We start from the raw sequence: 23,830 nt of genomic DNA, 5'->3' as shown, positions 1-23,830 counted from the left end.
TTCTGAGCGCATAGTCAAGACTGCACAACAACATGTCCAGCTTTCCTTCAGTTACTCACAACCAGCACTCATCCACTAAACCTGACTTTAGTGCTGCATTCCTTTTACCTCGGAGCTGCTCCGCACTTCCGCATCGACTGTGTTCCAGTAGTAGTCGGAAAAACAGGAGCTGATTTGCTCCGGCGTAGACCCGGGACACTCTGGAGAGATTACGTCTGTCGGCTGTCCTGGGAAAGGTTCGACGTTTCTCCAGATAAGTTTGAGGAGGCGGTGAGAGGGGGGTCGGGTCGCCCCTGCTGTCGGCTCCATAACCCGACTTCAGATAAGCGGAAGAAAATGCACGGATGATTTATTTTAGATTTCAACTTTACTAAAGTGGTTGCAATGAATGTTTGAGTCATTGCATCATGGATAATGCACCCACAGTGAGCCACACATTCCAGTTTGTTTTTGTCATACTTTAGTGTTACATGAACATCGTTTGTAGTGACATGTTTTCATGTTTAATGTCGGTTTAGTTTCAGTGTTTTCTGTCTTTGTTGTCTGTTTGCAGTATAACGCGTCACATTGAGGTGCTGCACAGTATGATTCATTATTGACCAATGTGATTAAAATGGTTTAAAATGCCTTTGTTATTCATTTTGACATTTTCCATTTAACGCTTCTCAAATGTAACTTATGTAACCCTCACATGAGACAAAGCCAAAGGCACTAAACGTGGGCGACCTCACGGTGCCTCTGTCCTTTATATACAGTCTTTTCTATCACATGTAGCAGGAAGGAGGAGGAGACGCTGGCAGCATCAACCTGGTGTTTGAACGAGAAGGTCCAACAAGCACAGTAACAAACTGCAGCTGAGTATCAGCTGTCACATATATGTGACAGCTACTTGTTAATAATTATACTACTACTCCCACTACTACTATTACTTATAATAAAAAACAAAGAATGAAATGTGGTAAATGAGAGGATGTAAACTCCTTTCGTTTACATCCTCTCATTTACTTGAACCTAAAGTGAAAAAAACAAAAAAAAAACTTGAAAGATTATTTTACTGTGAAAATCGCGCCCGGAAGTAGTTTTCTAACATCAGCCCGTTTTATCGATGCTGCAGCAGAGCAAACCACGTCTCTCAAACAACAGATAAACAGCCGCTGGGTGTTCTGCGGTTCTGTGAGCGGAGCAGACATGGACCGCTACCGTGAAGTCCCGGATGTGGTTCTGGACCCTGAACCGAAGCTGCAGGGCGAAGGTTTGCTCGGTTTTATCTACCGGAACCGCGGTGCTAAGCTATTGCCCAGCTAAGACAACGGTGGTCAAAAAGTCCGACAAGAAAACATGTCTTTGTCCGACTGTCCGCCGTCAGAGGCTTTTGTTACTGGATGAGAGGCTGTTTAGTGAGTCAGTGAGACACTGACGATCTCCGTGAGGGAGCAAAGAGGCGCTGCGGGGAAAAGTGACAGTCCACGGAGCAGGCTAACCCCTCAGAGCTGGGGATGGAAGCTGCACACAGACGCTGTGCAGCTTCAGATGTTTCGAAACACTGCTCCGTAGCGCGAGTGACTCAGGTGTGCCAGCTGGTGTGTTTCTGACTTTTGACCCGAGTTGGCTTTAAAACGTAAACTTTCTAAGTTAACAGTATTCGTGATTTAATTTCCAAAAATTGCATACGGTCCTTTTGTTGTAGCTGGATCATACAGTAGCTGGAGCAGTCTCAGATGGAGTGCACTCCACGTACCTGTGGCCAAGTGCCATAGCCTGCAGCCAGATGAACACACATCTGCACCTGCCTCTATCACCATGTCGAGTAGAGAAATTGTATCTTGCCACAGTCACTCATCCAAAGTCAGGTTGTAGAATGAAGCAGCTGAACATGCTTAAAGTTACTGCAGATTGCTGCGCACTAGGGCTGCCACAAACGGTTATTTTGATAGTCGACTAATCAGATCATCATCCATTGGACGTACAGGTACAGCTTATTGCACCAGCAGCATCTGCTCTTATATAACTATCATTAGCTGACAGCTTTAAGTGTTTCAGGTGCTAACTAAAAATAAAGACAAGATGATAGTTTATTAAAGTTTAATGAAATCTGCAGATTGTTTCGGTGAAGTTTAATAAACTCCTTCTATCTAAAATATAACAGGACACTGGAGTAAACTCTGAGCATCTCACACTTCTGATAATCAGCTGTCTGCTTGACGTTTATTCAGCTGTGTAAAAACTATAACTTTAATCTCAGCCAAACCGATTTACTCAGGAACAAATAAAATACTAAAAAAAGCCAAACAATAACATTTTAAGCTAAGTGACTCATATATCATGTTTAACCTGAGTAGCGAAAGACGGCGGTGGGTTTGAAAACGATTTGCCAAACTATATACACAAAGTTCTAGAAATCACCTAATTCGGCATTTCTTACTGATGTAGGTAGGCTGACAGTAAGTACACAATACCATTTCATTGGTTTAAGGTTTATGTGCAAGACACAAGAACAGAAAACACTGAAAGTTCCAAATGTATTGTCCATGAAACAGGAATAAAACGTGGTGCAGATGCTTGTCACAAGTTAATGTGGCTGTAGGCTATGGAACGCCAGGAATGCCATAATGAATTATTTAAATACACCATTAAATAATTAATTAAAATGGGAAATAATGAATTAAATAAATATTTTGGACACATTTAATTAATTCATTTTGGCACAGTTGACTCCTTCGGGTCTCACCATGAAATAATTTTATCTGTCAGCCTCACCCATCAAATTCAGGGGGCGGGGCTAACGCTGATCGAGTCAAAACCATTGCTTTGGCCTGGTGGCCATTGTTTCTAGCACACAACAACCGGCATGTGGAAGCTAACAGAACTGAGCTTTGAAAAACCCTGTTTGTGTGTTACCAAATACCGTTTTAATATTTTTTTAGCCGAGAATGTAGTGGTTTAATCTTCATGTGTCTGGTCGGTTTGTCAAGATACAGCCTCTTTGCAAAAGTGCTTCAATGATTTCGGAGATGTCTGCCCAGTCTCACGGCAAAGCGTGGGATAGACCCGCTCGCCTCGCAAGTAATCCCACCGACAAAGCGCAGGCCCCGGTACACAGCTGTAGTAACCCCCGCTGACTTCTTTTACTGAGGTTATATTTATCGGGGTTTTATTTCCTGATGTTCTTATGTGTCCTACGTGTTTCAGTATAATTCTGAATTATAACTAACATCAAAAACATGTTTGAGGAGGAGAGAAAGCAAATAAATTCGATTAACATCTGATCTTTGGGTTTTTGTTCAGTAATCAGCGTGACCTGTGTATAAACACATAAAAGAGATAACGTTGGTGTTTCCGTCATGTAGTAACTGCTGGCTTTAACTGTACAAAGGTTGTTCGACACTATGAAACACATACAGACTTCATGATGTTCGGCTAATATTTTTATTGTGAATATTAATCATGAGGGTAAACGGCCCTGTACACCACGGAGCGAGGTCAGCATATCCACGATATCCTCAGCTCCATGAGTTAACACAGAGTTTCCCAGCTGACTAATCTAACGGCCATCTATGAATATGTCACGGCTCATATCTATATGATTTTACAGAAAGTCATCCTTATTACTGCCAACTATTCCAGAGACGTGAAAATCTACAGCATAAAGAACACAAACATATAGCAGCCTAACAACACTGTAGCAGAGATGAACCGCCAGTTTGTCGCAGATCAAAGTGGAATGAAAGTGATTGGTTGAACAGGTGTGATCTGTGTTTTCTGCATTTTCATCAGTGTAAGAGACTCAGCAGCAGATTAGAATAACAGTTACACATTTAATAAATCACCAAATTAACAAACCTGTTCGAACAGTTTGAGTTTGTATTCCCTCAGCTGCAGACTCGCTGCTGTTTAAATGTTTGAGAGGAAGATTAGATATAAAAACGTCAAACACAGACTCAGTCTGCCTTCACATTTGATATGAGGCCAGCACGTATAGTGGCTGTGTCCTGTTTTAAGATCATACATGTAAAATTGTTGCCTGACCTGCGTAGATCCAGCCACTCACAGTCTGTGGTTACCATGGTTACTGCATAAGCAGCTGTAATGTAAACAGCTGGAAACCTACCAGTGACATGGGTGTTTAGATTTTTCATTGCAAAAGAACCGTCTGACTGTCTGAATGGTTAACTGAAGTTAACTTGGATAAGTTATAGTTAAGGAGTATCACAGATAACGCCCACGGAGCTGTGTGACTGTTCACCACTGAAATCAGCAGGCTATTACTGAAATACACGTGCTATATCATTAACTGTGATATAAATAGGGAGGTCCTATTAACAGGTTTAGTTTTAAAGGACACCTTCCTGCCTTTAGTCTCCTTCATGAGCAGTATTAGTTTTCTTCTAACATCCAGAAGTCTGCACGATGTAAATAGTAAATGGCCTGTATTTGTATAGCGCTTTACACTACATCCAGTCATTCACACACTGGTGATGGCAGCTACATTGTAGCCACAGCCACCCTGGGGCGCACTGACAGAGGTGAGGCTGCCGGACACTGGCGCCACCGGGCCCTCTGACCACCACCAGTAGGCAACGGGTGAAGTGTCTTGCCCAAGGACACAACGACCGAGACTGTCCAAGCCGGGGCTCGAACCAGCAACCTTGTGATTACAAGGCGAACTCCCAACTCTTGAGCCACGATGTGTTTCATAGTTTCTAACAAGCCTTTGACAGGTAAACGTAACATGACCGAAACACCCCAAAAAACACACAAATCATATGTTAACCTCATTTATTTTTAGTTAAGTAAACTCTAAACTGTGCTTAGAATACAGTTGAATAACTATTAAAAAACAGATGTAATATTTCTGTGCAGGTTGCAGTCTGCATGATGAACACGCTGTTGATGGACCGATCCGATATTACGTATCGGTCTGATACTGACCCAAATTACTGGATCGGATATCAGAGAGAAATAAAAGATGTAATCCGATCCATTAAATATCAAAAAAGCACCTCACAAAACTACACGGCGTAACTCTGCTCATAACCGTAGCACGTCGCAGCAGTGTGGTCACGTGATAGAGCGGCTGTGTGTTTGTAGCCTCGCTACCAAACCGGCATTTCATCTCTGAGGAAGTGATCCCAGAGAGAAGTAAAGCAAGTGTGTAAGTTCATCTCTGAATGTTTGTAAAGCATTCCAGCTTTAAGCTTAACAACCGATATATGGAGCGACTGCCTCTCTCTCTCTCCTGCTGCTACTTCAATCATGAAACTGATCAATGATCAGCTGATCGTCTCTCTTCTTTGTTTTTGCGCCAGAAAGAGGAAACCAGCGGCTGAACAACAGCAGCACGTTTAAGCTTGATCAGCTGTTGTTAGGATTTATTTAATATTACTTTCTACACCAGGATCTTTTTCTACAGCTGACGGCTGGTAACTGTGCAGGGGCGGATCTAGCAAAGTTTAGCCAGGGGGGCCGATAGGGCATTAACAGGGAAAAGGGGGCACAAAGACATACTTTTCTTTCTTATTCTCATTGTAATGGAGACCAGGGGTTCCATTACCTGGTTGGTATTGTTAATAATAAATTGTTGGATGGGGAATTTAAAATAGGGTAATAAAGAAAACACATTAGTTCTTATGGAGTCTTTTATTAGGTTATTTGACATACGATTAAATTGACAGCTTGTAACGGAAAAGAGACAGTGGACCTGGCCATCCTACCGGTGTCGGAGAAGAGCCAAAGTTAGAGCTGCTTGCAGTTAATCATTTATCAATAACCTAAACGTATGTGAAATGAGAACTTGTAAAGGTACTCACCTGTCCTGGTTGCTTCTTGCAGGATGTGGAGCAAAAGAGTGAAAGCGGCTCAATCACCTGTTTAAGAGCTCTTGGAGCAGACCAGTGTGCCGGGTTAGGGAGTGTGGTTAAAGAGGGTTTTAATTTAGATAGAAATGAGTGAAGCTTATGTTATTGGTCTGTTTATAGTATGTGTTGGAAATATGTATATGTTTGTGATGTGCTTTAATGTTATTGTATGTTTGTTTGTGTGGAGGGTTATGTGTTCATTTTGATTAGTTAACCCCCGTACTTGGGCTATTCCGGATGCTCACCTGAAAAGGTAGAGTATAAAAGGAAGCCATTTTGTTTAGTTGTGGTTAGTGATGGGCAGATGAAGCCCCATGAAGCACTGAAGCTTTTCATCCAATTGGTTCACCCCAACGCGAAGCTTCATGAAGCTTCATTTGCTCTAGCAGGACACCTACTGGACGTAAAAATAATAGCTGGCATGAATTTGAAGAGTGTGGCATTTTGCACACAGCCTGTAAATGTCAACAACAAAAGGAGTGTGTAAAACATGCATATTGTAGTGATGGCAGTACACTGTGTATATTTATACTGGCAGTATGGAAAATGATCATTTACTGTGAGGTGAGGTGTGGTTGGGGTGTGGACAGTGGTTGTGCTTTTGTAACGTTGAGGTATGGACAGCTACACACTGAGGCTTTGAGCCTCAGTCCTGCCTGTTCACATTTTATTCTGTAAAAACTACATTTTCACTGCTTTTATGACCTTTTTAGTGGGGAGAACATAGCTAAGATTTAATGATTTAACAAATCTTTTGAATCCTTTGTCCTCCACAATGCTAAATGGCTGGGAGTCCTCAATCACCATGCTGACCAGGTCTTCATCTATTGGAGATTGTTCTCCTGAGGAAAGACAATAAAGATAAAGCACAAATATAAATATCACTCACGTAACTTATAACAGTTGTTTAATATTGTTATATCATTTAGTAACATTACTGCATCCTATATTATCATTGCATTTGATGGCTCACCTGGTCTTGCTCCACAATCGGTGTTCCTCTTATTCTCATGCAAAGCTCTGTAGTGCCTTAGCATGGATGAGGTGTTGCTGTTATATCCCAGCTCCCTGGCACATAGCAAACACTTCACCTTGTACAAAAGTAAAGACAGCTCAACATAAATTGTATTGCACCATCAGTATCATGACAATACATCTTCTGTAGAAATTTACATACCTTGTTGGGAGGAATAAGATCAAAATGTTCCCACACAGGGGAGGACATCCTCCTCTTCTTAGCTGGCTCCATTCTCTCCTGACTTTCTCTCCTCACTCTCATAAACCTCCAAACTGTCTCCAAACTCTCACTAACCGCAACTCTCCATCAAACACCCACATTTTGAATGAAGTCTGAGGGGTTTATATCGCTGTCATAGCTCGCGGCAAAGTTCGAACCACTTCATGAACCAGTCACGTGGTACAGCCGGGCAGCGAGGCTTCGGACGTCATCATTTTCAGCTCCTCCCATAAATGAAGCAAGCCTCGATACGCGCTTCGCGGAAACGCCCCCTCCAGTACTCGACACACGCTCCGAAGCCTCGATACAGAACGTCCCATCACTAGTTGTAGTTAGTGTTTGTGCTCTTATCATGCTCCTTCTTTAATAAAGGGCCAATCCATGGATGTCTTTTACTCCAGTCTTGCGTCATATTATTGGACAGAACCTATGACCGCCGGCCAAAACTGACACTCATTTAAAATGTGGAGCTTTTAATAAATAATTATCTGAATCTTACACCCAAAGTTTTAATCTGATGTAAAATGTATAGAAGTCCATTACTGTATATAGTAACTGTTAAGTCTAATATACCCTAGTAAGCTATAGTACTTTTTCCTTTGGGAACCATCTGTGCAGTCTGCAGTTCTGTTGAAGAAAGATGTTGAATCTATTTAATTATTCTTGAAAAATAATTGATTTCTGTGCATTTTTTCACACTGCATCAAATTAAATTTGATTACATCGATTAAGCATCATGAGGTGGAGGGCGGGGGGTGGTTCCCTATTTTTTCTTTTTGCTGGGAGTTTGCAGCCCTGTTAGTTAGGTTGTTTAATATTTCTGGTAAGTACTCTTTAAAATACCAGAGTAGGGAGGATGGAGCAGGTTTAAGTTTATTAGATTGATCAGTTTTGCTGAACTATGAAATATTTTGGGTGCAGTGTGTGTTTTTACATACAGGTATAACAGAATAGCTTTAGTGTTGTTGTTTAGTTAAACTTGAGTATGAACTTCTACAAAATGCAGCAAGATATTAAAAAAACAGTTTTATTGATTAAAAAAACACTATATCAGCTTCATATCGGTATCGGCAGATATCCAAATTTGTGATATCGGTATCGGACATAAAAAAGTGGTATCGTGCCATCTCTATTGCAAACTCTGCTCCTCTCGGTGGAAATGCGCCTTCTCTTCTCTTTCCTCTTTCAATAAAAACGTTTTAAATGTCAGTTTAATCTCAAAATTCACTGTTAAATCCAAAACACACCAGAATAGTTCAGTCTAACACGTGTGCCAGTGAACCATTAAACGTCTGTGAAACTATGCAGTTATGAAACGTAACTTTAACCTCAGCCAAACCGATTTGCTCAGTTGTAAATAAAACAGCGAAGTAAACGTGACCCGACAGACAGAACCTGAGTGAATGAAGTCCAGCGTTTAACCACTGAGAGCTAAAACTCAGCTGAGGTTTCAAAGCTGTGATTGGACATCAGCCGCTGATGAAGCTGTTCGCCTATAAAGTGCTCTGTAAGGAAACGAGCTCCAGCAGCTCTGCGCTCGGGGAAAACACTATATTTACTTATCTTGTGCAGAAAAATGCGCTGACATTGCTTTATATCGAACACCGGCTGCCCAGTTAAACTGTGACTATCACCAGGTAACTAGGCGTGTTTCTTGAATTAGCAGCAGGTGTTAAACAGCTGACAGATGAGGAGGAGGATGCATGCAGGTAAACTGAGGGTCTGTTGAGCTGATCGCTGGTTTCGTGAGAAAAATGTCAGCTCGTTCTTTATGTTACAGAAGCACAGAGACACAAGACCAGGCGGAAAGAGACGATCGTTCGGTGAAAATGAGAATCTGCGAATGCAACATGTGGAACACGGAGAGTGGAATATGTAAACAAACCGGTTAACGTAACCCCCCCCCCCCCAAAAACAAAAAACCCCAAACAAACAGACAAAAACAAACAAACAGTGAAGCTGGAACACCGGGGCTGTGAGCTCGGTGCTCTCTGTCAGCTGACTGTTCGCAGAGCGAGTGACGTCTCTGAAAACACCTGAGCACTTTTGCAAACACGTTCTATGTTGACAACCTGACCAGACGTGTGACATTCGCGGCGAAAACACTGTTAAAAGTGTAGCTGGTGACAGAAAAACAGGTTATTTTAAAACCATTGCTGCCTGTGATTTGAAATGCATTCTGGGATACCTGGCTGCCCCAAGTCCACACAAGCAATCTATTATCTAGGATCGACCTGTCTTGACTTGCTTTGCACGACAACCAATCAAATGTTAGAGAAGCTGCAGTGGCAGCATTAACCCCGCCCCCTGAGTTTGATGGGTGAGGCTGACAGATGAAATGATTTCAAGGTGAGACATGAAGGGGACAAAAGTGCCAAAATGAATTAAATGCATCATTAAATAATTAAAATTGTCAATAATGATTTAAATGTGTTATTAATTAATTAAGTGTGTTTATTTAATGAATTATTTCCAATTTTTATTAATTATTTAATGGTGTATTTAATTAATTCATCATGTCAGTGCTGGCGTTCCATAGGAGGCTGTGACACAGGTAGCGCTGGTTGACTCGACTCCATTTGAGTGCACACAAAGTAACCTGCACACTTTAGCTGTGAGGCTGCACGAGGGGAACGATAATGATGGTTGACTCTTTCTGTGCTGTGAACAACATTCGTTTATTTGCCGTTTTCGCAGTTGCCTCGTGCGTGAGAATATCACCAGGTGAACTCACGACAGTTTTTAATATTTTATTGTTCAAGAGAAAAAAGACTGCCGGGCTGTGTTTAAGGTAACCTCACATGTCACTGATGAAATATTCAGTGTTATATTGCCGGGAGCAAACATTCAGAATCGTTTGGACTTCTGAATTAATGAATTCATATTTTTTTATACTACAACTTCAATTAATTATACGTGCATGTGCAAAACAAAATAATCCCCTCTCTCTCTTATTATTTTTCCTGTGGATTGTGAATAGTAGCCAGAAGACTAGACTATCTAGAACATTATATCGATATGTAATTTATATATCATAATATATAAATGTCTTATTTGAATGATTACTAGCTTATAGGTTAGAGACAGACAGACTGGTGGGTGCGCTCCAACACTCCAGCAGACAGAGAGAGAGGCACGCTGCACTGGAAACTTACTAAAAACCGCCTCTGCTTTCAGTGAGAAAATACAACAGCTTTGCCTTCGTCTGTTCCCAAATTTTTTCTACTTTCAACAGAAAATGTAATTTGCAGCAGTGACTTCATCCTCAGTATGTTTTTCCTTCTTCTTTATTCCCACTGATGCTTTTATTGGGAATAACGCAAAAACTGTGGGATCAGAATGACGCCACCTTGAAATGAAACTGAAAAAACCTGAAATAAATGTACTGAAAAATCTTGTATTGAAAGTGAAAATAAAATTGATAGTGAAAAACAATTAATTGAAACAAATTTTTTTTCAGCTTCAATCTGCTGGCACTGTTGTGGCGTCCGGGGGCGCGCTGGGGGGGCGGGGATTCTGACCTGCGTGTATTTGCATACATTATAGAGGCCACTAGTGCTGACCAAGCTGCCATCGTTATCTCTTCCCGTCTTTCAATGGCTGCTTCAATTTCAGCTTGACCCTCTAAACCGCAGGTAAGTAAATATTTTTGTCATCTTTTCTTGCTGTCCCACTGGGCTGGACATTAGTTTAGTTTTTTTAGCTACATCTGGTGAAGTTGTGGTAAAATGCTGGTATTAGCCTATTCGTCGTAGCAAGCTAGCCTGAAGCTAATATTTGCTAAATTTAGGGACACCCGTGTCTCTGTAGGAGTTGGAGGCCGGTGTTCTAGGAGCGGATCTCAGGATCTCAACAGGCAGTGTTGGGCAGTAACGTAATACATGCACCGGCGTTACGTATTTAAAATACAAAATATGAGTAAATGTATCAGTTACAGTTACTGTTTAACCGTGGTATTCAGAATACAGTTACTTTGCTGAAATAAATGGATTACATGGCGGTATTTTCCTGTTTCATATGTTCGGCTATGTCCTCTCTGTTTCTGGTAATTCTGGTAAACCCAAACAAAACATGCTCTCTCTATCTCGCGGTCCATGTCACCCCTACATAAGTGAAGAAATATTTTTAAAAATTATTCACAAAAATGATTTAATATGAAGGCAATAGCAGAGTGTTACAGGCATCGCCCTAAACAATGTACCCTGTTGGGCAGTGTAGTCCGTGCTGCAGGGAGAATGCACTGCTGTACCCGTGATGTGTCTGTGAGCGAGGGAGGGAGAACAAGGAAAAGTAGCCAAACAGAGAGCCTGACGAGCCCAGCTGTAAGTAAGCTGTTAAGACTCGACTGTACACCGTGTTCCTGTTTTCCTCTGAAACAATAAGCAGCCTTTCAACGCCTCCCTCTGTCTCTCGCTAGCAAAGTTGACCCAGACAACAAAGTAAAGCTAGTTTTCGTATCAGCCAGAGGTCCCTTTACTACGGTTTGGAGCCGCGGACCTGTTTTATATACGCTAGGATTCGTTTTCTATACGAGATGACTGCAAAAAGTGCAGCCTTACCTAATGTCCACCTACTGTTACTCATTTATATTAAGATTTAAACATCTAGCTGGTGTTGGTGTGGAGAGTAACCTTCAGTAATAAATCACACAGCAATAGCACATTCATGTAGTTGTAAAGTATTCAGAATATGTTACTTCTGTAATGTGTAGTGAAATACATTAACCTTCCCAACACTCAACAGGTTAGCACCTCATACCACAGTGCAGCAAAGCAGTCTCATGAGCGCTGGGAAGGACGAGCCCAGAGCCCAGAACAGACAGTGCAGGAGATGACAAGGTTAGTAATTGAATGGTGAAAATTATACTTTTAGTTATCTTGATTGGCAAAAGAAAAGTAAATACAAAATCTGCTTCTCACATATAGGGCATTTCCAAGATTTGTTTTCAAAACTTCAATTTCTTTCATTACAGCTGTCCTGTGCCAGAAGTTCTGTTGACCCACAGTGAGAGGCATCATTTCAGAAACACCAGGAAGACTGAAACTCATCGCCGGGATCCAGCCGGGCTCGTGATCTTCACCAGCAGCTCCCTCACAAGAAGGATGAACCCAGCATTTCATGAACACTGATGGAGACCTTTGCTTTGTGTAATGTTAGAAGTACTCAGATAATCCTCAGAGGGTCTGGACTTTTACATAATGTCATAGCTTTAAGTCCTGTAGAAAGTTAAATATATGTTGTGCTCTCTGGTTACTCTGGTATGAATGACTCTGAATTACTTTATGATAAATAACACACTATTGTCAAAAAACAGTGAAATTCCAGATCACAAGTTTTTAGTTCAAATACAACTAACAACCTTTATTGTGTCAGAGAAAACATCACGTGCTCTTCATGTAGCTGAGTACATTCAGTGTTTAAAACAGAAGTTGTGAATGGCGTTATTTTTGTGCCACTCTTCTGAGCGCACGTAAAAAAGGTTTGCAGGTGCAAGTGTTGCATTTTGAGGAGAAATTTATTTTGAGCGAAGAAAAGCAAAATTTGAGTGAACAAACTTCATTGCTGCGAGTTTGAAATATTACTCTTTCTGGGTCACAAAATAAACTTTTAAGATATTTTCATGCGAGAATGTTTCTGTGTAAACTTCTAATATCTGCTCGATTCATCAAGACATCACATATTTGCATAAGTGCTCTAACGTTTTCGGAGATGCCTGTTACCCACCAGCCGACCGGGTGGTCACTCGGGTTAAACATAATATAAAAGGCTGAACTGACAAAAGATCACCGACTACACCACCAGGTGTTACAGGAAAAACCATAAATCCTTTGAATAAAACAAACGCTGTTGTGACAGTGACGTACACTGTCTTGTTGGTATATATGTATGATTTGTATCACCTTCATGTTTCCAAACCGATACCATGAGCAGCAGCTTTACAGCTGTGGCTCCAGCAAACATCAGCTGATACTAGAAAGTAATATTAAATAAATTCTAATGACAGCTGATCATTGATCAATTTCATGATTGAAGTAGCAACAGGAGAGGGAGGGGGAGAGAATGAGAGAAGAAGAGGTAGCTGTGCAACGTAAAGACAGAATAACTCCAGCTTTGTGTCTTTTTCATTGTAGCTGAAGTCCAGGACGAATCGTGTTCCTTTTCCCCTCCATACAGATGTGTTGTAATTGGTCCAGCCCAGAGCTGATCATGACCAATTGGTTAATCCACCACCTTTCATTGTTTATACCATTACAAAAACAAGCAAACATAAAAATGAAGAATCATCATCGGCCCACCGGGCAAATGTCCAGGATGCCCAATGGCCAGTCCAGCTGTGCGGTCAGCTGGTGGGTAACAGGCATCTCCGAAAACATTAGAGCACTTATGCAAATATGTGATGTCTTGATGAATCGAGCAGATATTTGAAGTTTACACAGAAACATTCTCACATGAAAAAATCTTAAAAGTTTATTTTGTGACCCAGACAGAGTAATATTTCAAACTCTGCCACTCTGCGTTCCTCCGCCACTGCCTCGTTTGAGTTTTGGACGAAATGCATTCTGGGATATTGCATTTCATCATTTCGAGCTGATTGGAGACCAGAACAGCCAATCAGATTTTTTTGCATCCAAGTCTGTGATTGGCTGGTTTTGTGGCACAAATATAACGGTGTAGAGAAAGAGTTGAGCGCGCACTGGCAGAAATGTTGAGAGCGCGAGCGACACATTGCGAGCGAGCGCAAATGCAAAAACTGAGTGAGAGGGGCTGCTGTTGTGTGTGTGTGTGTGTGTGTGTGTGTGTGTGTGTGTGTGTGTGTGTGTGTGTGTGTGTGTGTATAATAGCAAACACTGAAATACATGTTTTGCACGCAGTAATGAAGTTTGTTCACTCAAATTCAGCTTTTCTTCGCTCAAAATAAATTTCTCCTCAAAATGCAACACTTGCACCTGCAAATTTTTTTTACGTGCGCTCAGAAGAGTGGCACAAAAATAACGCCATAGTTGTGCAGGTCTGAGATCAGCAGTTTCCTGAAACACCAAACTGAGGTCCTGTTAATGCTGATGTATAGTGACACAGTTACAGGGGTGATTAATCCTTTTGACTTTTTGTCTTTAAATTTATCAATAAAACAGCTGCAGCTTTCACTGACAGCACATGTGGTACTTTAACCTTTGTACTGTTTTCTTCAGTTAATTTTGGAGTTACTACAAAGACTGAAGATATAGGATGACCTGTCTGCTGTCACTGGGTGGTGCTGAGGTCTGAATCTGAGGACAGCTCCTGTAATCATCACAAACTGAAATATAAAGTTTATCTCAAATCTGAAATACAGCTGATCCTTCTCCGTCCTCACACACTCGGGATCTGAAGTTGTTCAGTCTACAGTTCTGCCGACAGCTGTTTATTTTTTATTTGTTTTAAAGGCTTTACTAACACATTTTCTAATATCATGTTTACCTTTGAGTTGTTGATGCTTTATAAATGGACATCTGCAAAGATGAGATGATGGAGCAGGTTTCAGTCGAGGTTCAGTCTGCTGCTGCATCCTGGTCACAACATACGGAGGTGTTATCAGCTCAGTATTCAACAAGAAATATTAATGTTTCAAATTATTTGTCCTAAAGGATGCAAGCTGTACAGAGTACTGCACATGTGACTTTGTGAACATAACTCATTAAAAATAATTCGGACAGTTTTTTAACCTGAATATTTGCAACAAACTCAGTTTAAAAATATACAGTCAGTGCTAAAAAATAATCAGAGGAAAAATTAAAAATTTTAACTTAAGCTGCCAAGCGGAAGTAGTTGGTTTCAGTACATAAGTATCGGGCTTTGCTATTTAATCCATAGCTATTGACTAATGAGGGGAATTTAAAAGTTGGCGTTAATGTCCTTCCACATGTGGAAAGCGACAGAAAACATGCTGCTGTTTGCACATATTTAATAATCAGCTCTGCACAGGAGCAGAAGCAGAGTCCAGCCTGTTGCTCTTACAGTATAATACTCATAATAAGAGTACAGTAAGCGTGGTTAGTCACTGAGCAGCCCGGTGCGTTTCTCTTGATTTCTTTAGTCAGGGTAAATTCATTCACCTGCACGGGTTTGCTAAACGAACTTTACAAAACTAGTTTCCCCGACAGCCGAGTGGTCATCTCAGCTAGCAAGGTCCTTAGCTATCTAGGTATCTAGCTAAGGACCTTAGTTACGGATTAGCTTACAAACATGCGCATGCGCATAGTGCGCATGCGCCAACCAGCGTGCAGCCTGTTACAGTCGCTCCTGCTTTTCTCTTAGTTTAGCTCTTTTTTCTTACGTATTCTTTTTTTTTCCTGACTTGTATTTTCCTCCGTTTTCTATCTCTTACTCAATCATGTGGATTGAGAGAGTTTTTGTTCTTCTGGTGGCCGTGGAACTGTTACTTTTATCATGGAACGGGACCGCGGCACATCTCCTACACGCACGGACTGTTTACTCCAGAGATCAGCTGATCGCCCTGATGCCGGCCGGCTCGCTGGCCAGGCCCGCAGAAGTACCAGCTGAAATTTGGAGGAAAACACATCGGGGATGCAGAGGTCAAGGACAGAAGAGAAGAAAAAAGGTGACGGTGAGACAGCGGAGGCTCGAAGCGAGGAGGAGGTTTAAACCGTGTCTGCCGTCTATCGTGATGGGAAATGTGCGATCGTTGGCAAGTAAAATCGACGAGCTCTCAGCACTGGTACGGAGTCAGAGGGAATACCGAGAGTGTAGCCTGATGTGTTTCACCGAATCATGGCTGCACCAGGACATTCCCGATGAGAATGCTTCCGTGGAAGGCTTCCACACTGTTCGGGCGGACAGGGACAGCATCGCTAGCGGTAAGCGTAAAGGAGGTGGGCTTGCTGTTTTAGTTAACAACCGGTGGTGTAACCCTGCCAACATAACAATAAAAGAAAGGATTTGTTGCCCGGACACTGAACTGTGTGCTGTTGGACTCAGGCCGTATTATTTACCCAGGGAATTCTCTCACGTCATCTTGGTGGCTGTTTATGTTCCCCCCTCTGCTAACCCCACAGCTGCATGTGACACTATCCACTCTGCCATAGCTCGGTTACAGACTCAGCACCCGAGTGCCTTTATTGTGATCTCGGGTGACTTCAACCATGTATCACTGGACAATACACTACCAACATTCAAACAATATGTGGACTGTCCCACCAGGGGAGAGAAAACTTTAGACTTACTGTATGCTAACGTCAAGGATGCATACAGCTCCTCCTCCCTCCCCCCACTTGGTAGGTCAGATCATAACCTGATTCACCTCACCCCCCGCTATGTGCCAATTGTGAGGAGGGAACCTGTGACCACCAGGACTGTTAGGAGGTGGTCAGAGGAGGCAATAGCGGAACTACAGGGCTGTTTCGAGGTGACCGACTGGGAAACACTCTGTGAGCCTCACGCCGAGGACATCAATGGGCTTACTGAGTGTATCACAGGCTACATAACTTTCTGCACCGACTCCATTGTTCCAGCTCAGACTGTTCATTGTTACCCAAATAACAAGCCGTGGGTGACTAAGGACATCAAAGCCCTCCTCAACAACAAGAAGAGGGCTTTCAGAGGGGGCAACAAAGAGGAGGTGAGGAAGGTCCAGGTGTTACTAAAGGACAAGATCAGAGAGGCTAAGGACAATTACAGGAGGAAGCTGGAGTGGAAACTCCAGCAGAACAGCATGAGAGAGGTGTGGAGGGGCATGAAGACCATCACTGGATTCAGGCCAACCAACAGCAGGGGAGCTGAGGGAGGTGAGAATAGAGCCAACGAGTTGAATCTGTTTTTCAATAGATTCGACACCACAGTGTCTGCTCCCACCCCCACAACCTCACCTGCAGTCAGCCTGGAATCCAGAGCCACACCACTGTGCCAGCCTCTCTCTTCACATGTTGCCTCCTGTGAGATTCCTGACACCCCTCCCCCACCCATCACCTTCACTCAATACCAGGTTGAGATGCAAATGAGGAGACTTCACTCAGGCAAGTCTGCTGGACCAGACGGAGTGAGTCCCCTTGTCCTCAAGACCTGTGCCCCCCAGCTGTGTGGAGTCTTTCATAAACTGTTTATGCTGAGTCTGAGTCTGCAGAGGGTCCCGGTGATGTGGAAGACATCATGCCTCGTCCCTGTACCAAAGACGCCTCGTCCCAGTGGCCCCCAGGATTATAGGCCCGTGGCACTGACCTCCCACATCATGAAGACCCTGGAAAGGCTCATCCTGGACCAGCTGCGACCCATAGTAAGACCACATCTGGATCCCCTTCAGTTCGCTTATCAGCCTCGTCTCGGAACAGAGGACGCCATCATCTACCTGCTCAATCGTGTCTACACCCATCTGGACCAGCCGGCGAGCACTGTGAGGGTCATGTTTTTTGACTTTTCCAGTGCTTTCAACACCATCAGGCCGACCCTCCTGGGTGATAAGTTAGCAGCGATGCAGGTGGATGCTTCTCTGGTGTCCTGGATTGTTGATTACCTGACAGGAAGACCACAATATGTACGTCTCCCACAGTGTGTGTCTGACAAGGTGATTAGCAACACAGGGGCACCACAGGGGACTGTCCTCTCCCCCTTCCTCTTCACCCTCTACACCACAGACTTCAGCCACTGCACAGAGACCTCCATCTTCAGAAGTTTTCTGATGACTCTGCGGTGGTTGGATGCATCAGGAGGGATGATGAGACAGAGTACCGGGCTGTGGTCGACTCCTTTGTCACGTGGTGTGAGCAGAATCATCTGCAGCTCAATGTGGCAAAGACCAAGGAACTGATCGTGGACTTCAGGAAGACCAGGAAACACTTGACCCCTGTTTCAATCCAGGGGGTCAGTGTTGACATTGTGGAGGACTATAAATACCTTGGAGTACACATTGACAATAAACTGGACTGGGCTAAAAACAACACAGCACTTTACAGGAAGGGCCAGAGTCGTCTCTATTTTTTGAGGCGACTGAGGTCCTTCAACATCTGCCAGAAAATGCTGAGGATTTTCTATGAGTCTGTGGTGGCCAGTGCGATCCTCTATGCTGTTGCATGCTGGGGGAGCAGGCTGAGGGTCGCAGATGCCAACAGACTTAATAAACTGATCCGTAAGGCCAGCAATGTTGTGGGGATGGAGCTGGACTCCCTCAAGGTGGTGTCGGAGAGGCGGATGCTGTCCAAGATAAAGACAATGTTGGATAACACCTCCCACCCACTCCATGACATGCTGGTCAGTCACAGGAGCTCGTTCAGTGAGAGACTGAGATTACCGAAAAGCACCACTGAACGACACAGGAAATCATTCCTGCCTGTGGCCATCTCCCTGTACAACGCATCCACTTAACACACTGTTTACTGCTACAGCTACACATGTTTCTTTTCCAACTATTTATTTATAAGTGACTTATGTATGTATGTATGTATATATATGTATATATTGTACTATTCTTAGTTAGCGTATTGTCTGTCTTGTCTTAATGTTGGTTTAAAATGGAGCACTGTAACAAAAAATAATTTCCCCCAGGGATCAATAAAGTATTCTGATTCTGATTCTGATTCTGAAACACATTTAGCTTACCAAAAATAATGCGGTGGAGCCTCAGGTCCTCCTGTCTGGTAGTCCAATTTACTGAAGAACACCTCAGGCTGTCACTTTGAAATAGTCGGTAATGTAAACGCTGCCATTCCCGAACAGACACGTGCAAGTTTGTCCGTGACCGCAGCTGCGACGTCAGTGTTTTCTCCAGTCATTGGTCAGCATCATAATATATGCAAATATATGCGGGTCGGAATCCCCGCCCCCCAGCGCGCCCCCGGACGCCAAAACAGTGCCAGCAGAGTGAAACTGAAAAAAAATGACGGTTTCAATCAATTGTTTTTCACTATCAATTTTTCAGTACATTTATTTCAGTTTCAATATTTTTTTCATATTCATTTCAAGGTGGCATCGTTCTGATCCCATTGTGCAGGTTCACTATGACCGAAGCGCCACACTCACACTGACTAAAACACCATGCAAGTGTTACATGTTGGAAAATCCAGAGCAGTTTAAAGTTCAGGAAAGTTTCTTCATGGTTAGAGGTTGAAGTTGCTGATTTAAAGATGTGTGTTAAATAGTCTTTTATGATTGGTCAGAATATGAGATGTTAAGTTAGATGTTAACTCCCAGAAATCTTGAAAGTCAAGCAAATACATCCAGAGTCTCTGAGCCAACTGAGCCCAAAAGCAACTGTAACCCTGTGATTATTACAGTAAACATAGTTGTCTCTTCTGTGTGTGTTTTACTTTATAAAGACATCGATGGTGAGAAACACAAATGTTTTGATAGAGAATTTTGCTGAAGCACACTCATCCTCAGTCACAGATTGCTGTCTTTATTTTTCTGTCCTTGTTTGTACTGATGGACACAGTTATCCAGTGCATCACTGTTTCACAGGAAAGTATTGTTAAGATGTAGCGATGGCCAAATTGGCCAGCAGATGTCACTCTGTGGCTCGATTGAATTCCAGCCCAAGTGTTTCAGTGTTTCACGAAGCCTCGCTTCATCCATCACTACTCAGAGCCGCGCACTACCTCCTGTGCCCCTCCTGCTCAGGCTCCAGATGTTCTCAGAGTCTTCAAACCTCAGAGAACAACTGGGCTGGAACATTCTAAGGGAAAGAGTAAGATTTGGACTGTCAGTCAGTATTATTGGTAGCTTCTTTAATCACTCACACCAGAACTGACATGATCTCAGCCTGAGGCCGCCTCACTTTCAGTCACTGACCATTATTTTGTTGCCAGAAACCGCTGGCTTTCATTTCATTTCTCTGGTTGCTTCGTCCTGCTGGTCACTTCCTGCGCGGATGCCTTCAGATCCCTCTAAGCATTTTGCCTACTTTCACATAACGTCTGACTAATAACCTATAAAATAGCGCTGTCTTTTTTGCAGATATCTTCTTTTTAAAAACAAATATGTGTATATGACAACTGTTCTTAAAAGAACAAAAACATCAATAATCAGCAGATTTAAAATCTGTTCTTGAGAAAAGCCTGTAGTATCCAAGAAACAGTTTGACTCCTTATTTATCTGCTTTGTCTACTGAGTATTATTGTATTGTACCTTACAGTATTAAGCACCTTGAGGCAACTGTTGTTGTAATTTGGCACTATATAGAAAAAAAATAATTAATCGGAGTTTGTAACCACACCAAAGTATAGTTTAATATTTTAATATCATATACCTGACATTTCCAGGACGCCTCTTCTTTCTGTTATACAGGAACAGTTTAGCAGGTTGTTGCACAGATCCTCGCTGCTATAGGCCTGTAAAGATTAACTTAAAGCATCATGTTAGAACTCAGTTAACAAGCTGTTAGCATCTGTCCTATCTGTGTTTCAGTTTTACCGTCAGATGTCCGCAAAGTGATTGTTGGTGAAGAAGAGCAGCAACAGTGGAGCCCCCTCCTGGACTCAGAGCACACACACATCAAAGAGGAGCAGGAGGAAGCCTGGAGCAGCCAGGACGCAGATCAGCTTCGACGTCCGCAGGAGGCCTGTGTCACCATATTAACATTCAGTCCCGTGAAAAATGAAGAAGATGCTGAGGAGAAACCAGAGTCCTTGCAGCTTCATCGCCATCAGACTGGAATGAAAAAAGAAGCCAGGAACTCAGACTCAGAAAGCCATTCAGAGCCAGGAACTGACAAAGCTTCAGACTCTTCTGAGACCGAGGTGAGTGACGGTGACTGGGAGCAGAACAAGGAACCTCAGTCAGGTCAAAAATGCCAGAAAAACCACAACTTCACTATTATCGACATTAACTGTAACATTGAGCGATCGTTCAGCTGTTCCGAATGTGGTCAGAGGTTCGGCAGAAAGCCACACCTCAAAGCACACATGAGAATTCACACTGGAGAGAAACCTTTTAGTTGCTCTTTTTGTGGCAAAACATTTTCTCAGAAAGGAAACTCCATCAGCCACATGAGACTTCACACAGGAGAGAAACCTTTCAGCTGCTCCATCTGTAAGAAAAGTTTCAGGTACAGTGGTGACGTGAGCAGGCACATGAAAATCCACACAGGACTGAAAAAAGGCCGCAGCAAGGTTAGCGACATGGTCAGCAGTGGCATTCATGTGAGGTCAAGACCTGGCGGGAGCTTACATCCAGACACTTCCTTACAACCAGGAAGTGATGTTAAAGCCCCAGAACCTGAGACTGAAGCAAACCACGAAACTTTGAAGGAACCTGGAGAATCTCTGCCCCATTTAAACTCTCTGAGGAGTGACGCTGTCTCTCTGAGTGAGATAAGAAATACTGATAAGGAGGCATTTAGCTGCTCTGAGTGTGGACGGACATTCTGCCGTAGAGACCACCTGATCAGCCACATGAGAACGCACACTGGAGAGAAACCATTCAGCTGCTCAGTCTGTGAGAAACGTTTCAGCTGTAGCGGGAACATCTTGGCACACATGAGAATCCACACAGGAGAGAAACCGTTTGAATGTTCGTTCTGCGGGAAGAGTTTTAGCCAGAAAGGAACACTGCAGCTTCACGTAAGAATTCACACGGGAGAGAAACCCTTCACCTGCCCTTTTTGTGATAAAAGATTTGCGCACAAAAGACGCATGACGCTGCACATGTCTGTCCACACAGAGGAGAAACGGTTCAGCTGCAGCGCTTGTGACAAAAGGTTCACCTGGTATACGCAGCTCAAAACGCACAGGTGTGTCGGCGAGCCATCACAGCTCCGCCAGAACCAAAGTGAGAAGACAGTTCCTCTGAAGGAGTCCTTCAGCTGCACTGAGTGCGGTAAAATGTTCAGCCTCAAGGGCAATTTGAAGACACACATGAGAATTCACACAGGAGAGAAACCATTTGGTTGTTCAGTTTGTGGAAAGAGTTTTAAACAAAACGTGCATCTGACTGAACACATGACAATTCACACAGGGGAGAAACTCTATAAGTGCAGCATCTGCGGTAAAGGATTCAATAAGAAGTTACTTATTAAAAACCACACCTGTGTTTAAGCTTGGACGCTTTATCAGCTCTGATCACATCCACAGATTTATATTCATAAGTCACTTAATATTAAAGCTGTAGTGATTCATAGTATGTTTCTGAGTGTTGCATACATTTTTGTCATTTATATTGAAAATATAGAGCATTGAGCCTAAATCTTCCTGCATAAGGTTTAAGTGCTGCATCCTGACAGCAACAAAAAGACTCTGGGATGTGCAATACAGTGGAACCCCGACTTACGAATACCCCATTTAACGAAAAATTCAAGTTACGAAGGCACTTAACGGCAATATTTCTGCCCGTGTTACAGCAAAATGCTCGCGTAACGAAATCCGCTGGCTCTGATTGGCTGAGCCCAGAATGCCTACAATAACCACAATGCCTTCCGAATCATGTGACAACCCCCTTGGCTTTCGTACTTGCGCTTCGCTGTTCCACTTGAACGATGTATTGTTGTTGTAGTTAGCAATTAGCCTATAGCCTATCTTTCACTCAAAAGGCGCGATGGGTGCTTCGACTTACAAACATTTTCGACTTACGAAAGACCCTCGGGAACGAATTAATTTCGTAAGTCGGGGTTCTACTGTATTTTCATAATGAACCTGTAGAATAGATTTGTCCAAAGAAGCGAGTATGTTGATTTAAATGTTTGTGGCTGAGCATACATGAAAACAATCCGCCTCACTTTTTAAATTTGTTTTATCAAATATTGCATCAAAATTATATCATTGTCTGAATACAAGAAAAACAAACCTGTTTAAAATGCTGCAATTTGAATGAGTTACACCTGACCCCCTCAGAATCAGCTCATCTTCTTCTGCAGGAGTTTAGCATATTTAATCACACTATGTTAAATTACGTTACTTTCATACTATGAGTATTTTCACTTACAGAAACTCAAAGTATTTGGTCTTCACTCTGTGACACTGCAGGAAACACCGACTATAGACCAAATCTGTTTCTGTTTGTCAGCATGAGCCATCACACAGTTCAGCATCAGTGTGATGAATCAGTCCTCTTTTCATACCAGGGTGATCTTAGTTCCTTCTGTGTCAAAATAATTTTCTGATATAGGAAGTTTTTAACCCTATGAAGCTGACTCGTGCCTGTGAAATCACGTTCTGTGTAACAGATTGGACAGACCACATCAGCCTAACAGCATTACGTCCTGAATAAGGTTTTATGACTGTTTGAAGGTTCTGGATCCCAGAGAACTCGGGCTTAATGTTGAGCTTCTCATCAGTTTAGAGGGGGGCTGCTGCTCGTTCATGTTGATCCATCCATGTAGAAGAAAGTCTGCTGGTGCTAAAGGAAGTTGGCCACTGACAGATTTTTCATGGAATGATGCTGCTGTTGAAATATTTACTCTTGAAACCTCCTGACTCCTGAATTTCCTTCCTTGCAGAAACATTTTCCGTTTGTGAATATGTGTATTTATAAATTTAGAATTCCGAGTCTAAAAGCTTTACTGTCTGCACACTTCTTGATTGTGAGGCTCACATGAAGCCGAACTTTGACAACATCCCTTTAATGGCTGATATATATATATATATATATATATATATATATATATATTAGGGGTGCAACGATACTGGTATCGATATTGAACCGTTCGATACAGTGCTTTCGGTTCGGTACGCATATGTATCAAACAATACAAAATTTTAAATTTATTTGATCAACTTTCCTTCTGACGATGCTGTCTGTGTTGAGCGCTCAGTGGATCTGC

The 23,830-nt window shown here is 42.6% G+C and overlaps 1 protein-coding gene and 1 long non-coding RNA gene across 2 annotated transcripts; both read left to right on the top strand.

Annotated features, from left to right (window-relative positions):
- The first annotated feature begins 1,098 nt into the window (after window positions 1–1,098).
- Window positions 1,099–22,194, top strand: LOC146549886 (uncharacterized). Its single transcript, XM_085262206.1, has 2 exons — window positions 1,099–1,252; window positions 20,482–22,194. The coding sequence occupies exons 1-2, from the start codon at window positions 1,189–1,191 to the stop codon at window positions 22,107–22,109; spliced, it is 1,692 nt and encodes a 563-aa protein (XP_085118332.1). The 5' UTR covers window positions 1,099–1,188; the 3' UTR covers window positions 22,110–22,194.
- Window positions 10,608–12,477, top strand: LOC146549887 (uncharacterized). The gene is made up of 3 exons (XR_014890378.1): window positions 10,608–10,727; window positions 11,836–11,930; window positions 12,065–12,477. It is a non-coding gene; the product is annotated as an uncharacterized LOC146549887 (long non-coding RNA).
- Window positions 22,195–23,830: the final 1,636 nt, after the last annotated feature.

Source organism: Mchenga conophoros, linkage group LG22 (genome assembly GCF_057382185.1).
Source record: "Mchenga conophoros isolate Kocher_MC1m ecotype Shallow Benthic linkage group LG22, M_conophoros_male_GT1.1, whole genome shotgun sequence".
NCBI lineage: Eukaryota > Metazoa > Chordata > Actinopteri > Cichliformes > Cichlidae > Mchenga > Mchenga conophoros.
The sequence above is the reverse complement of the archived record's forward strand: the minus strand, read 5'-3'. Positions and strand labels throughout refer to the sequence as shown.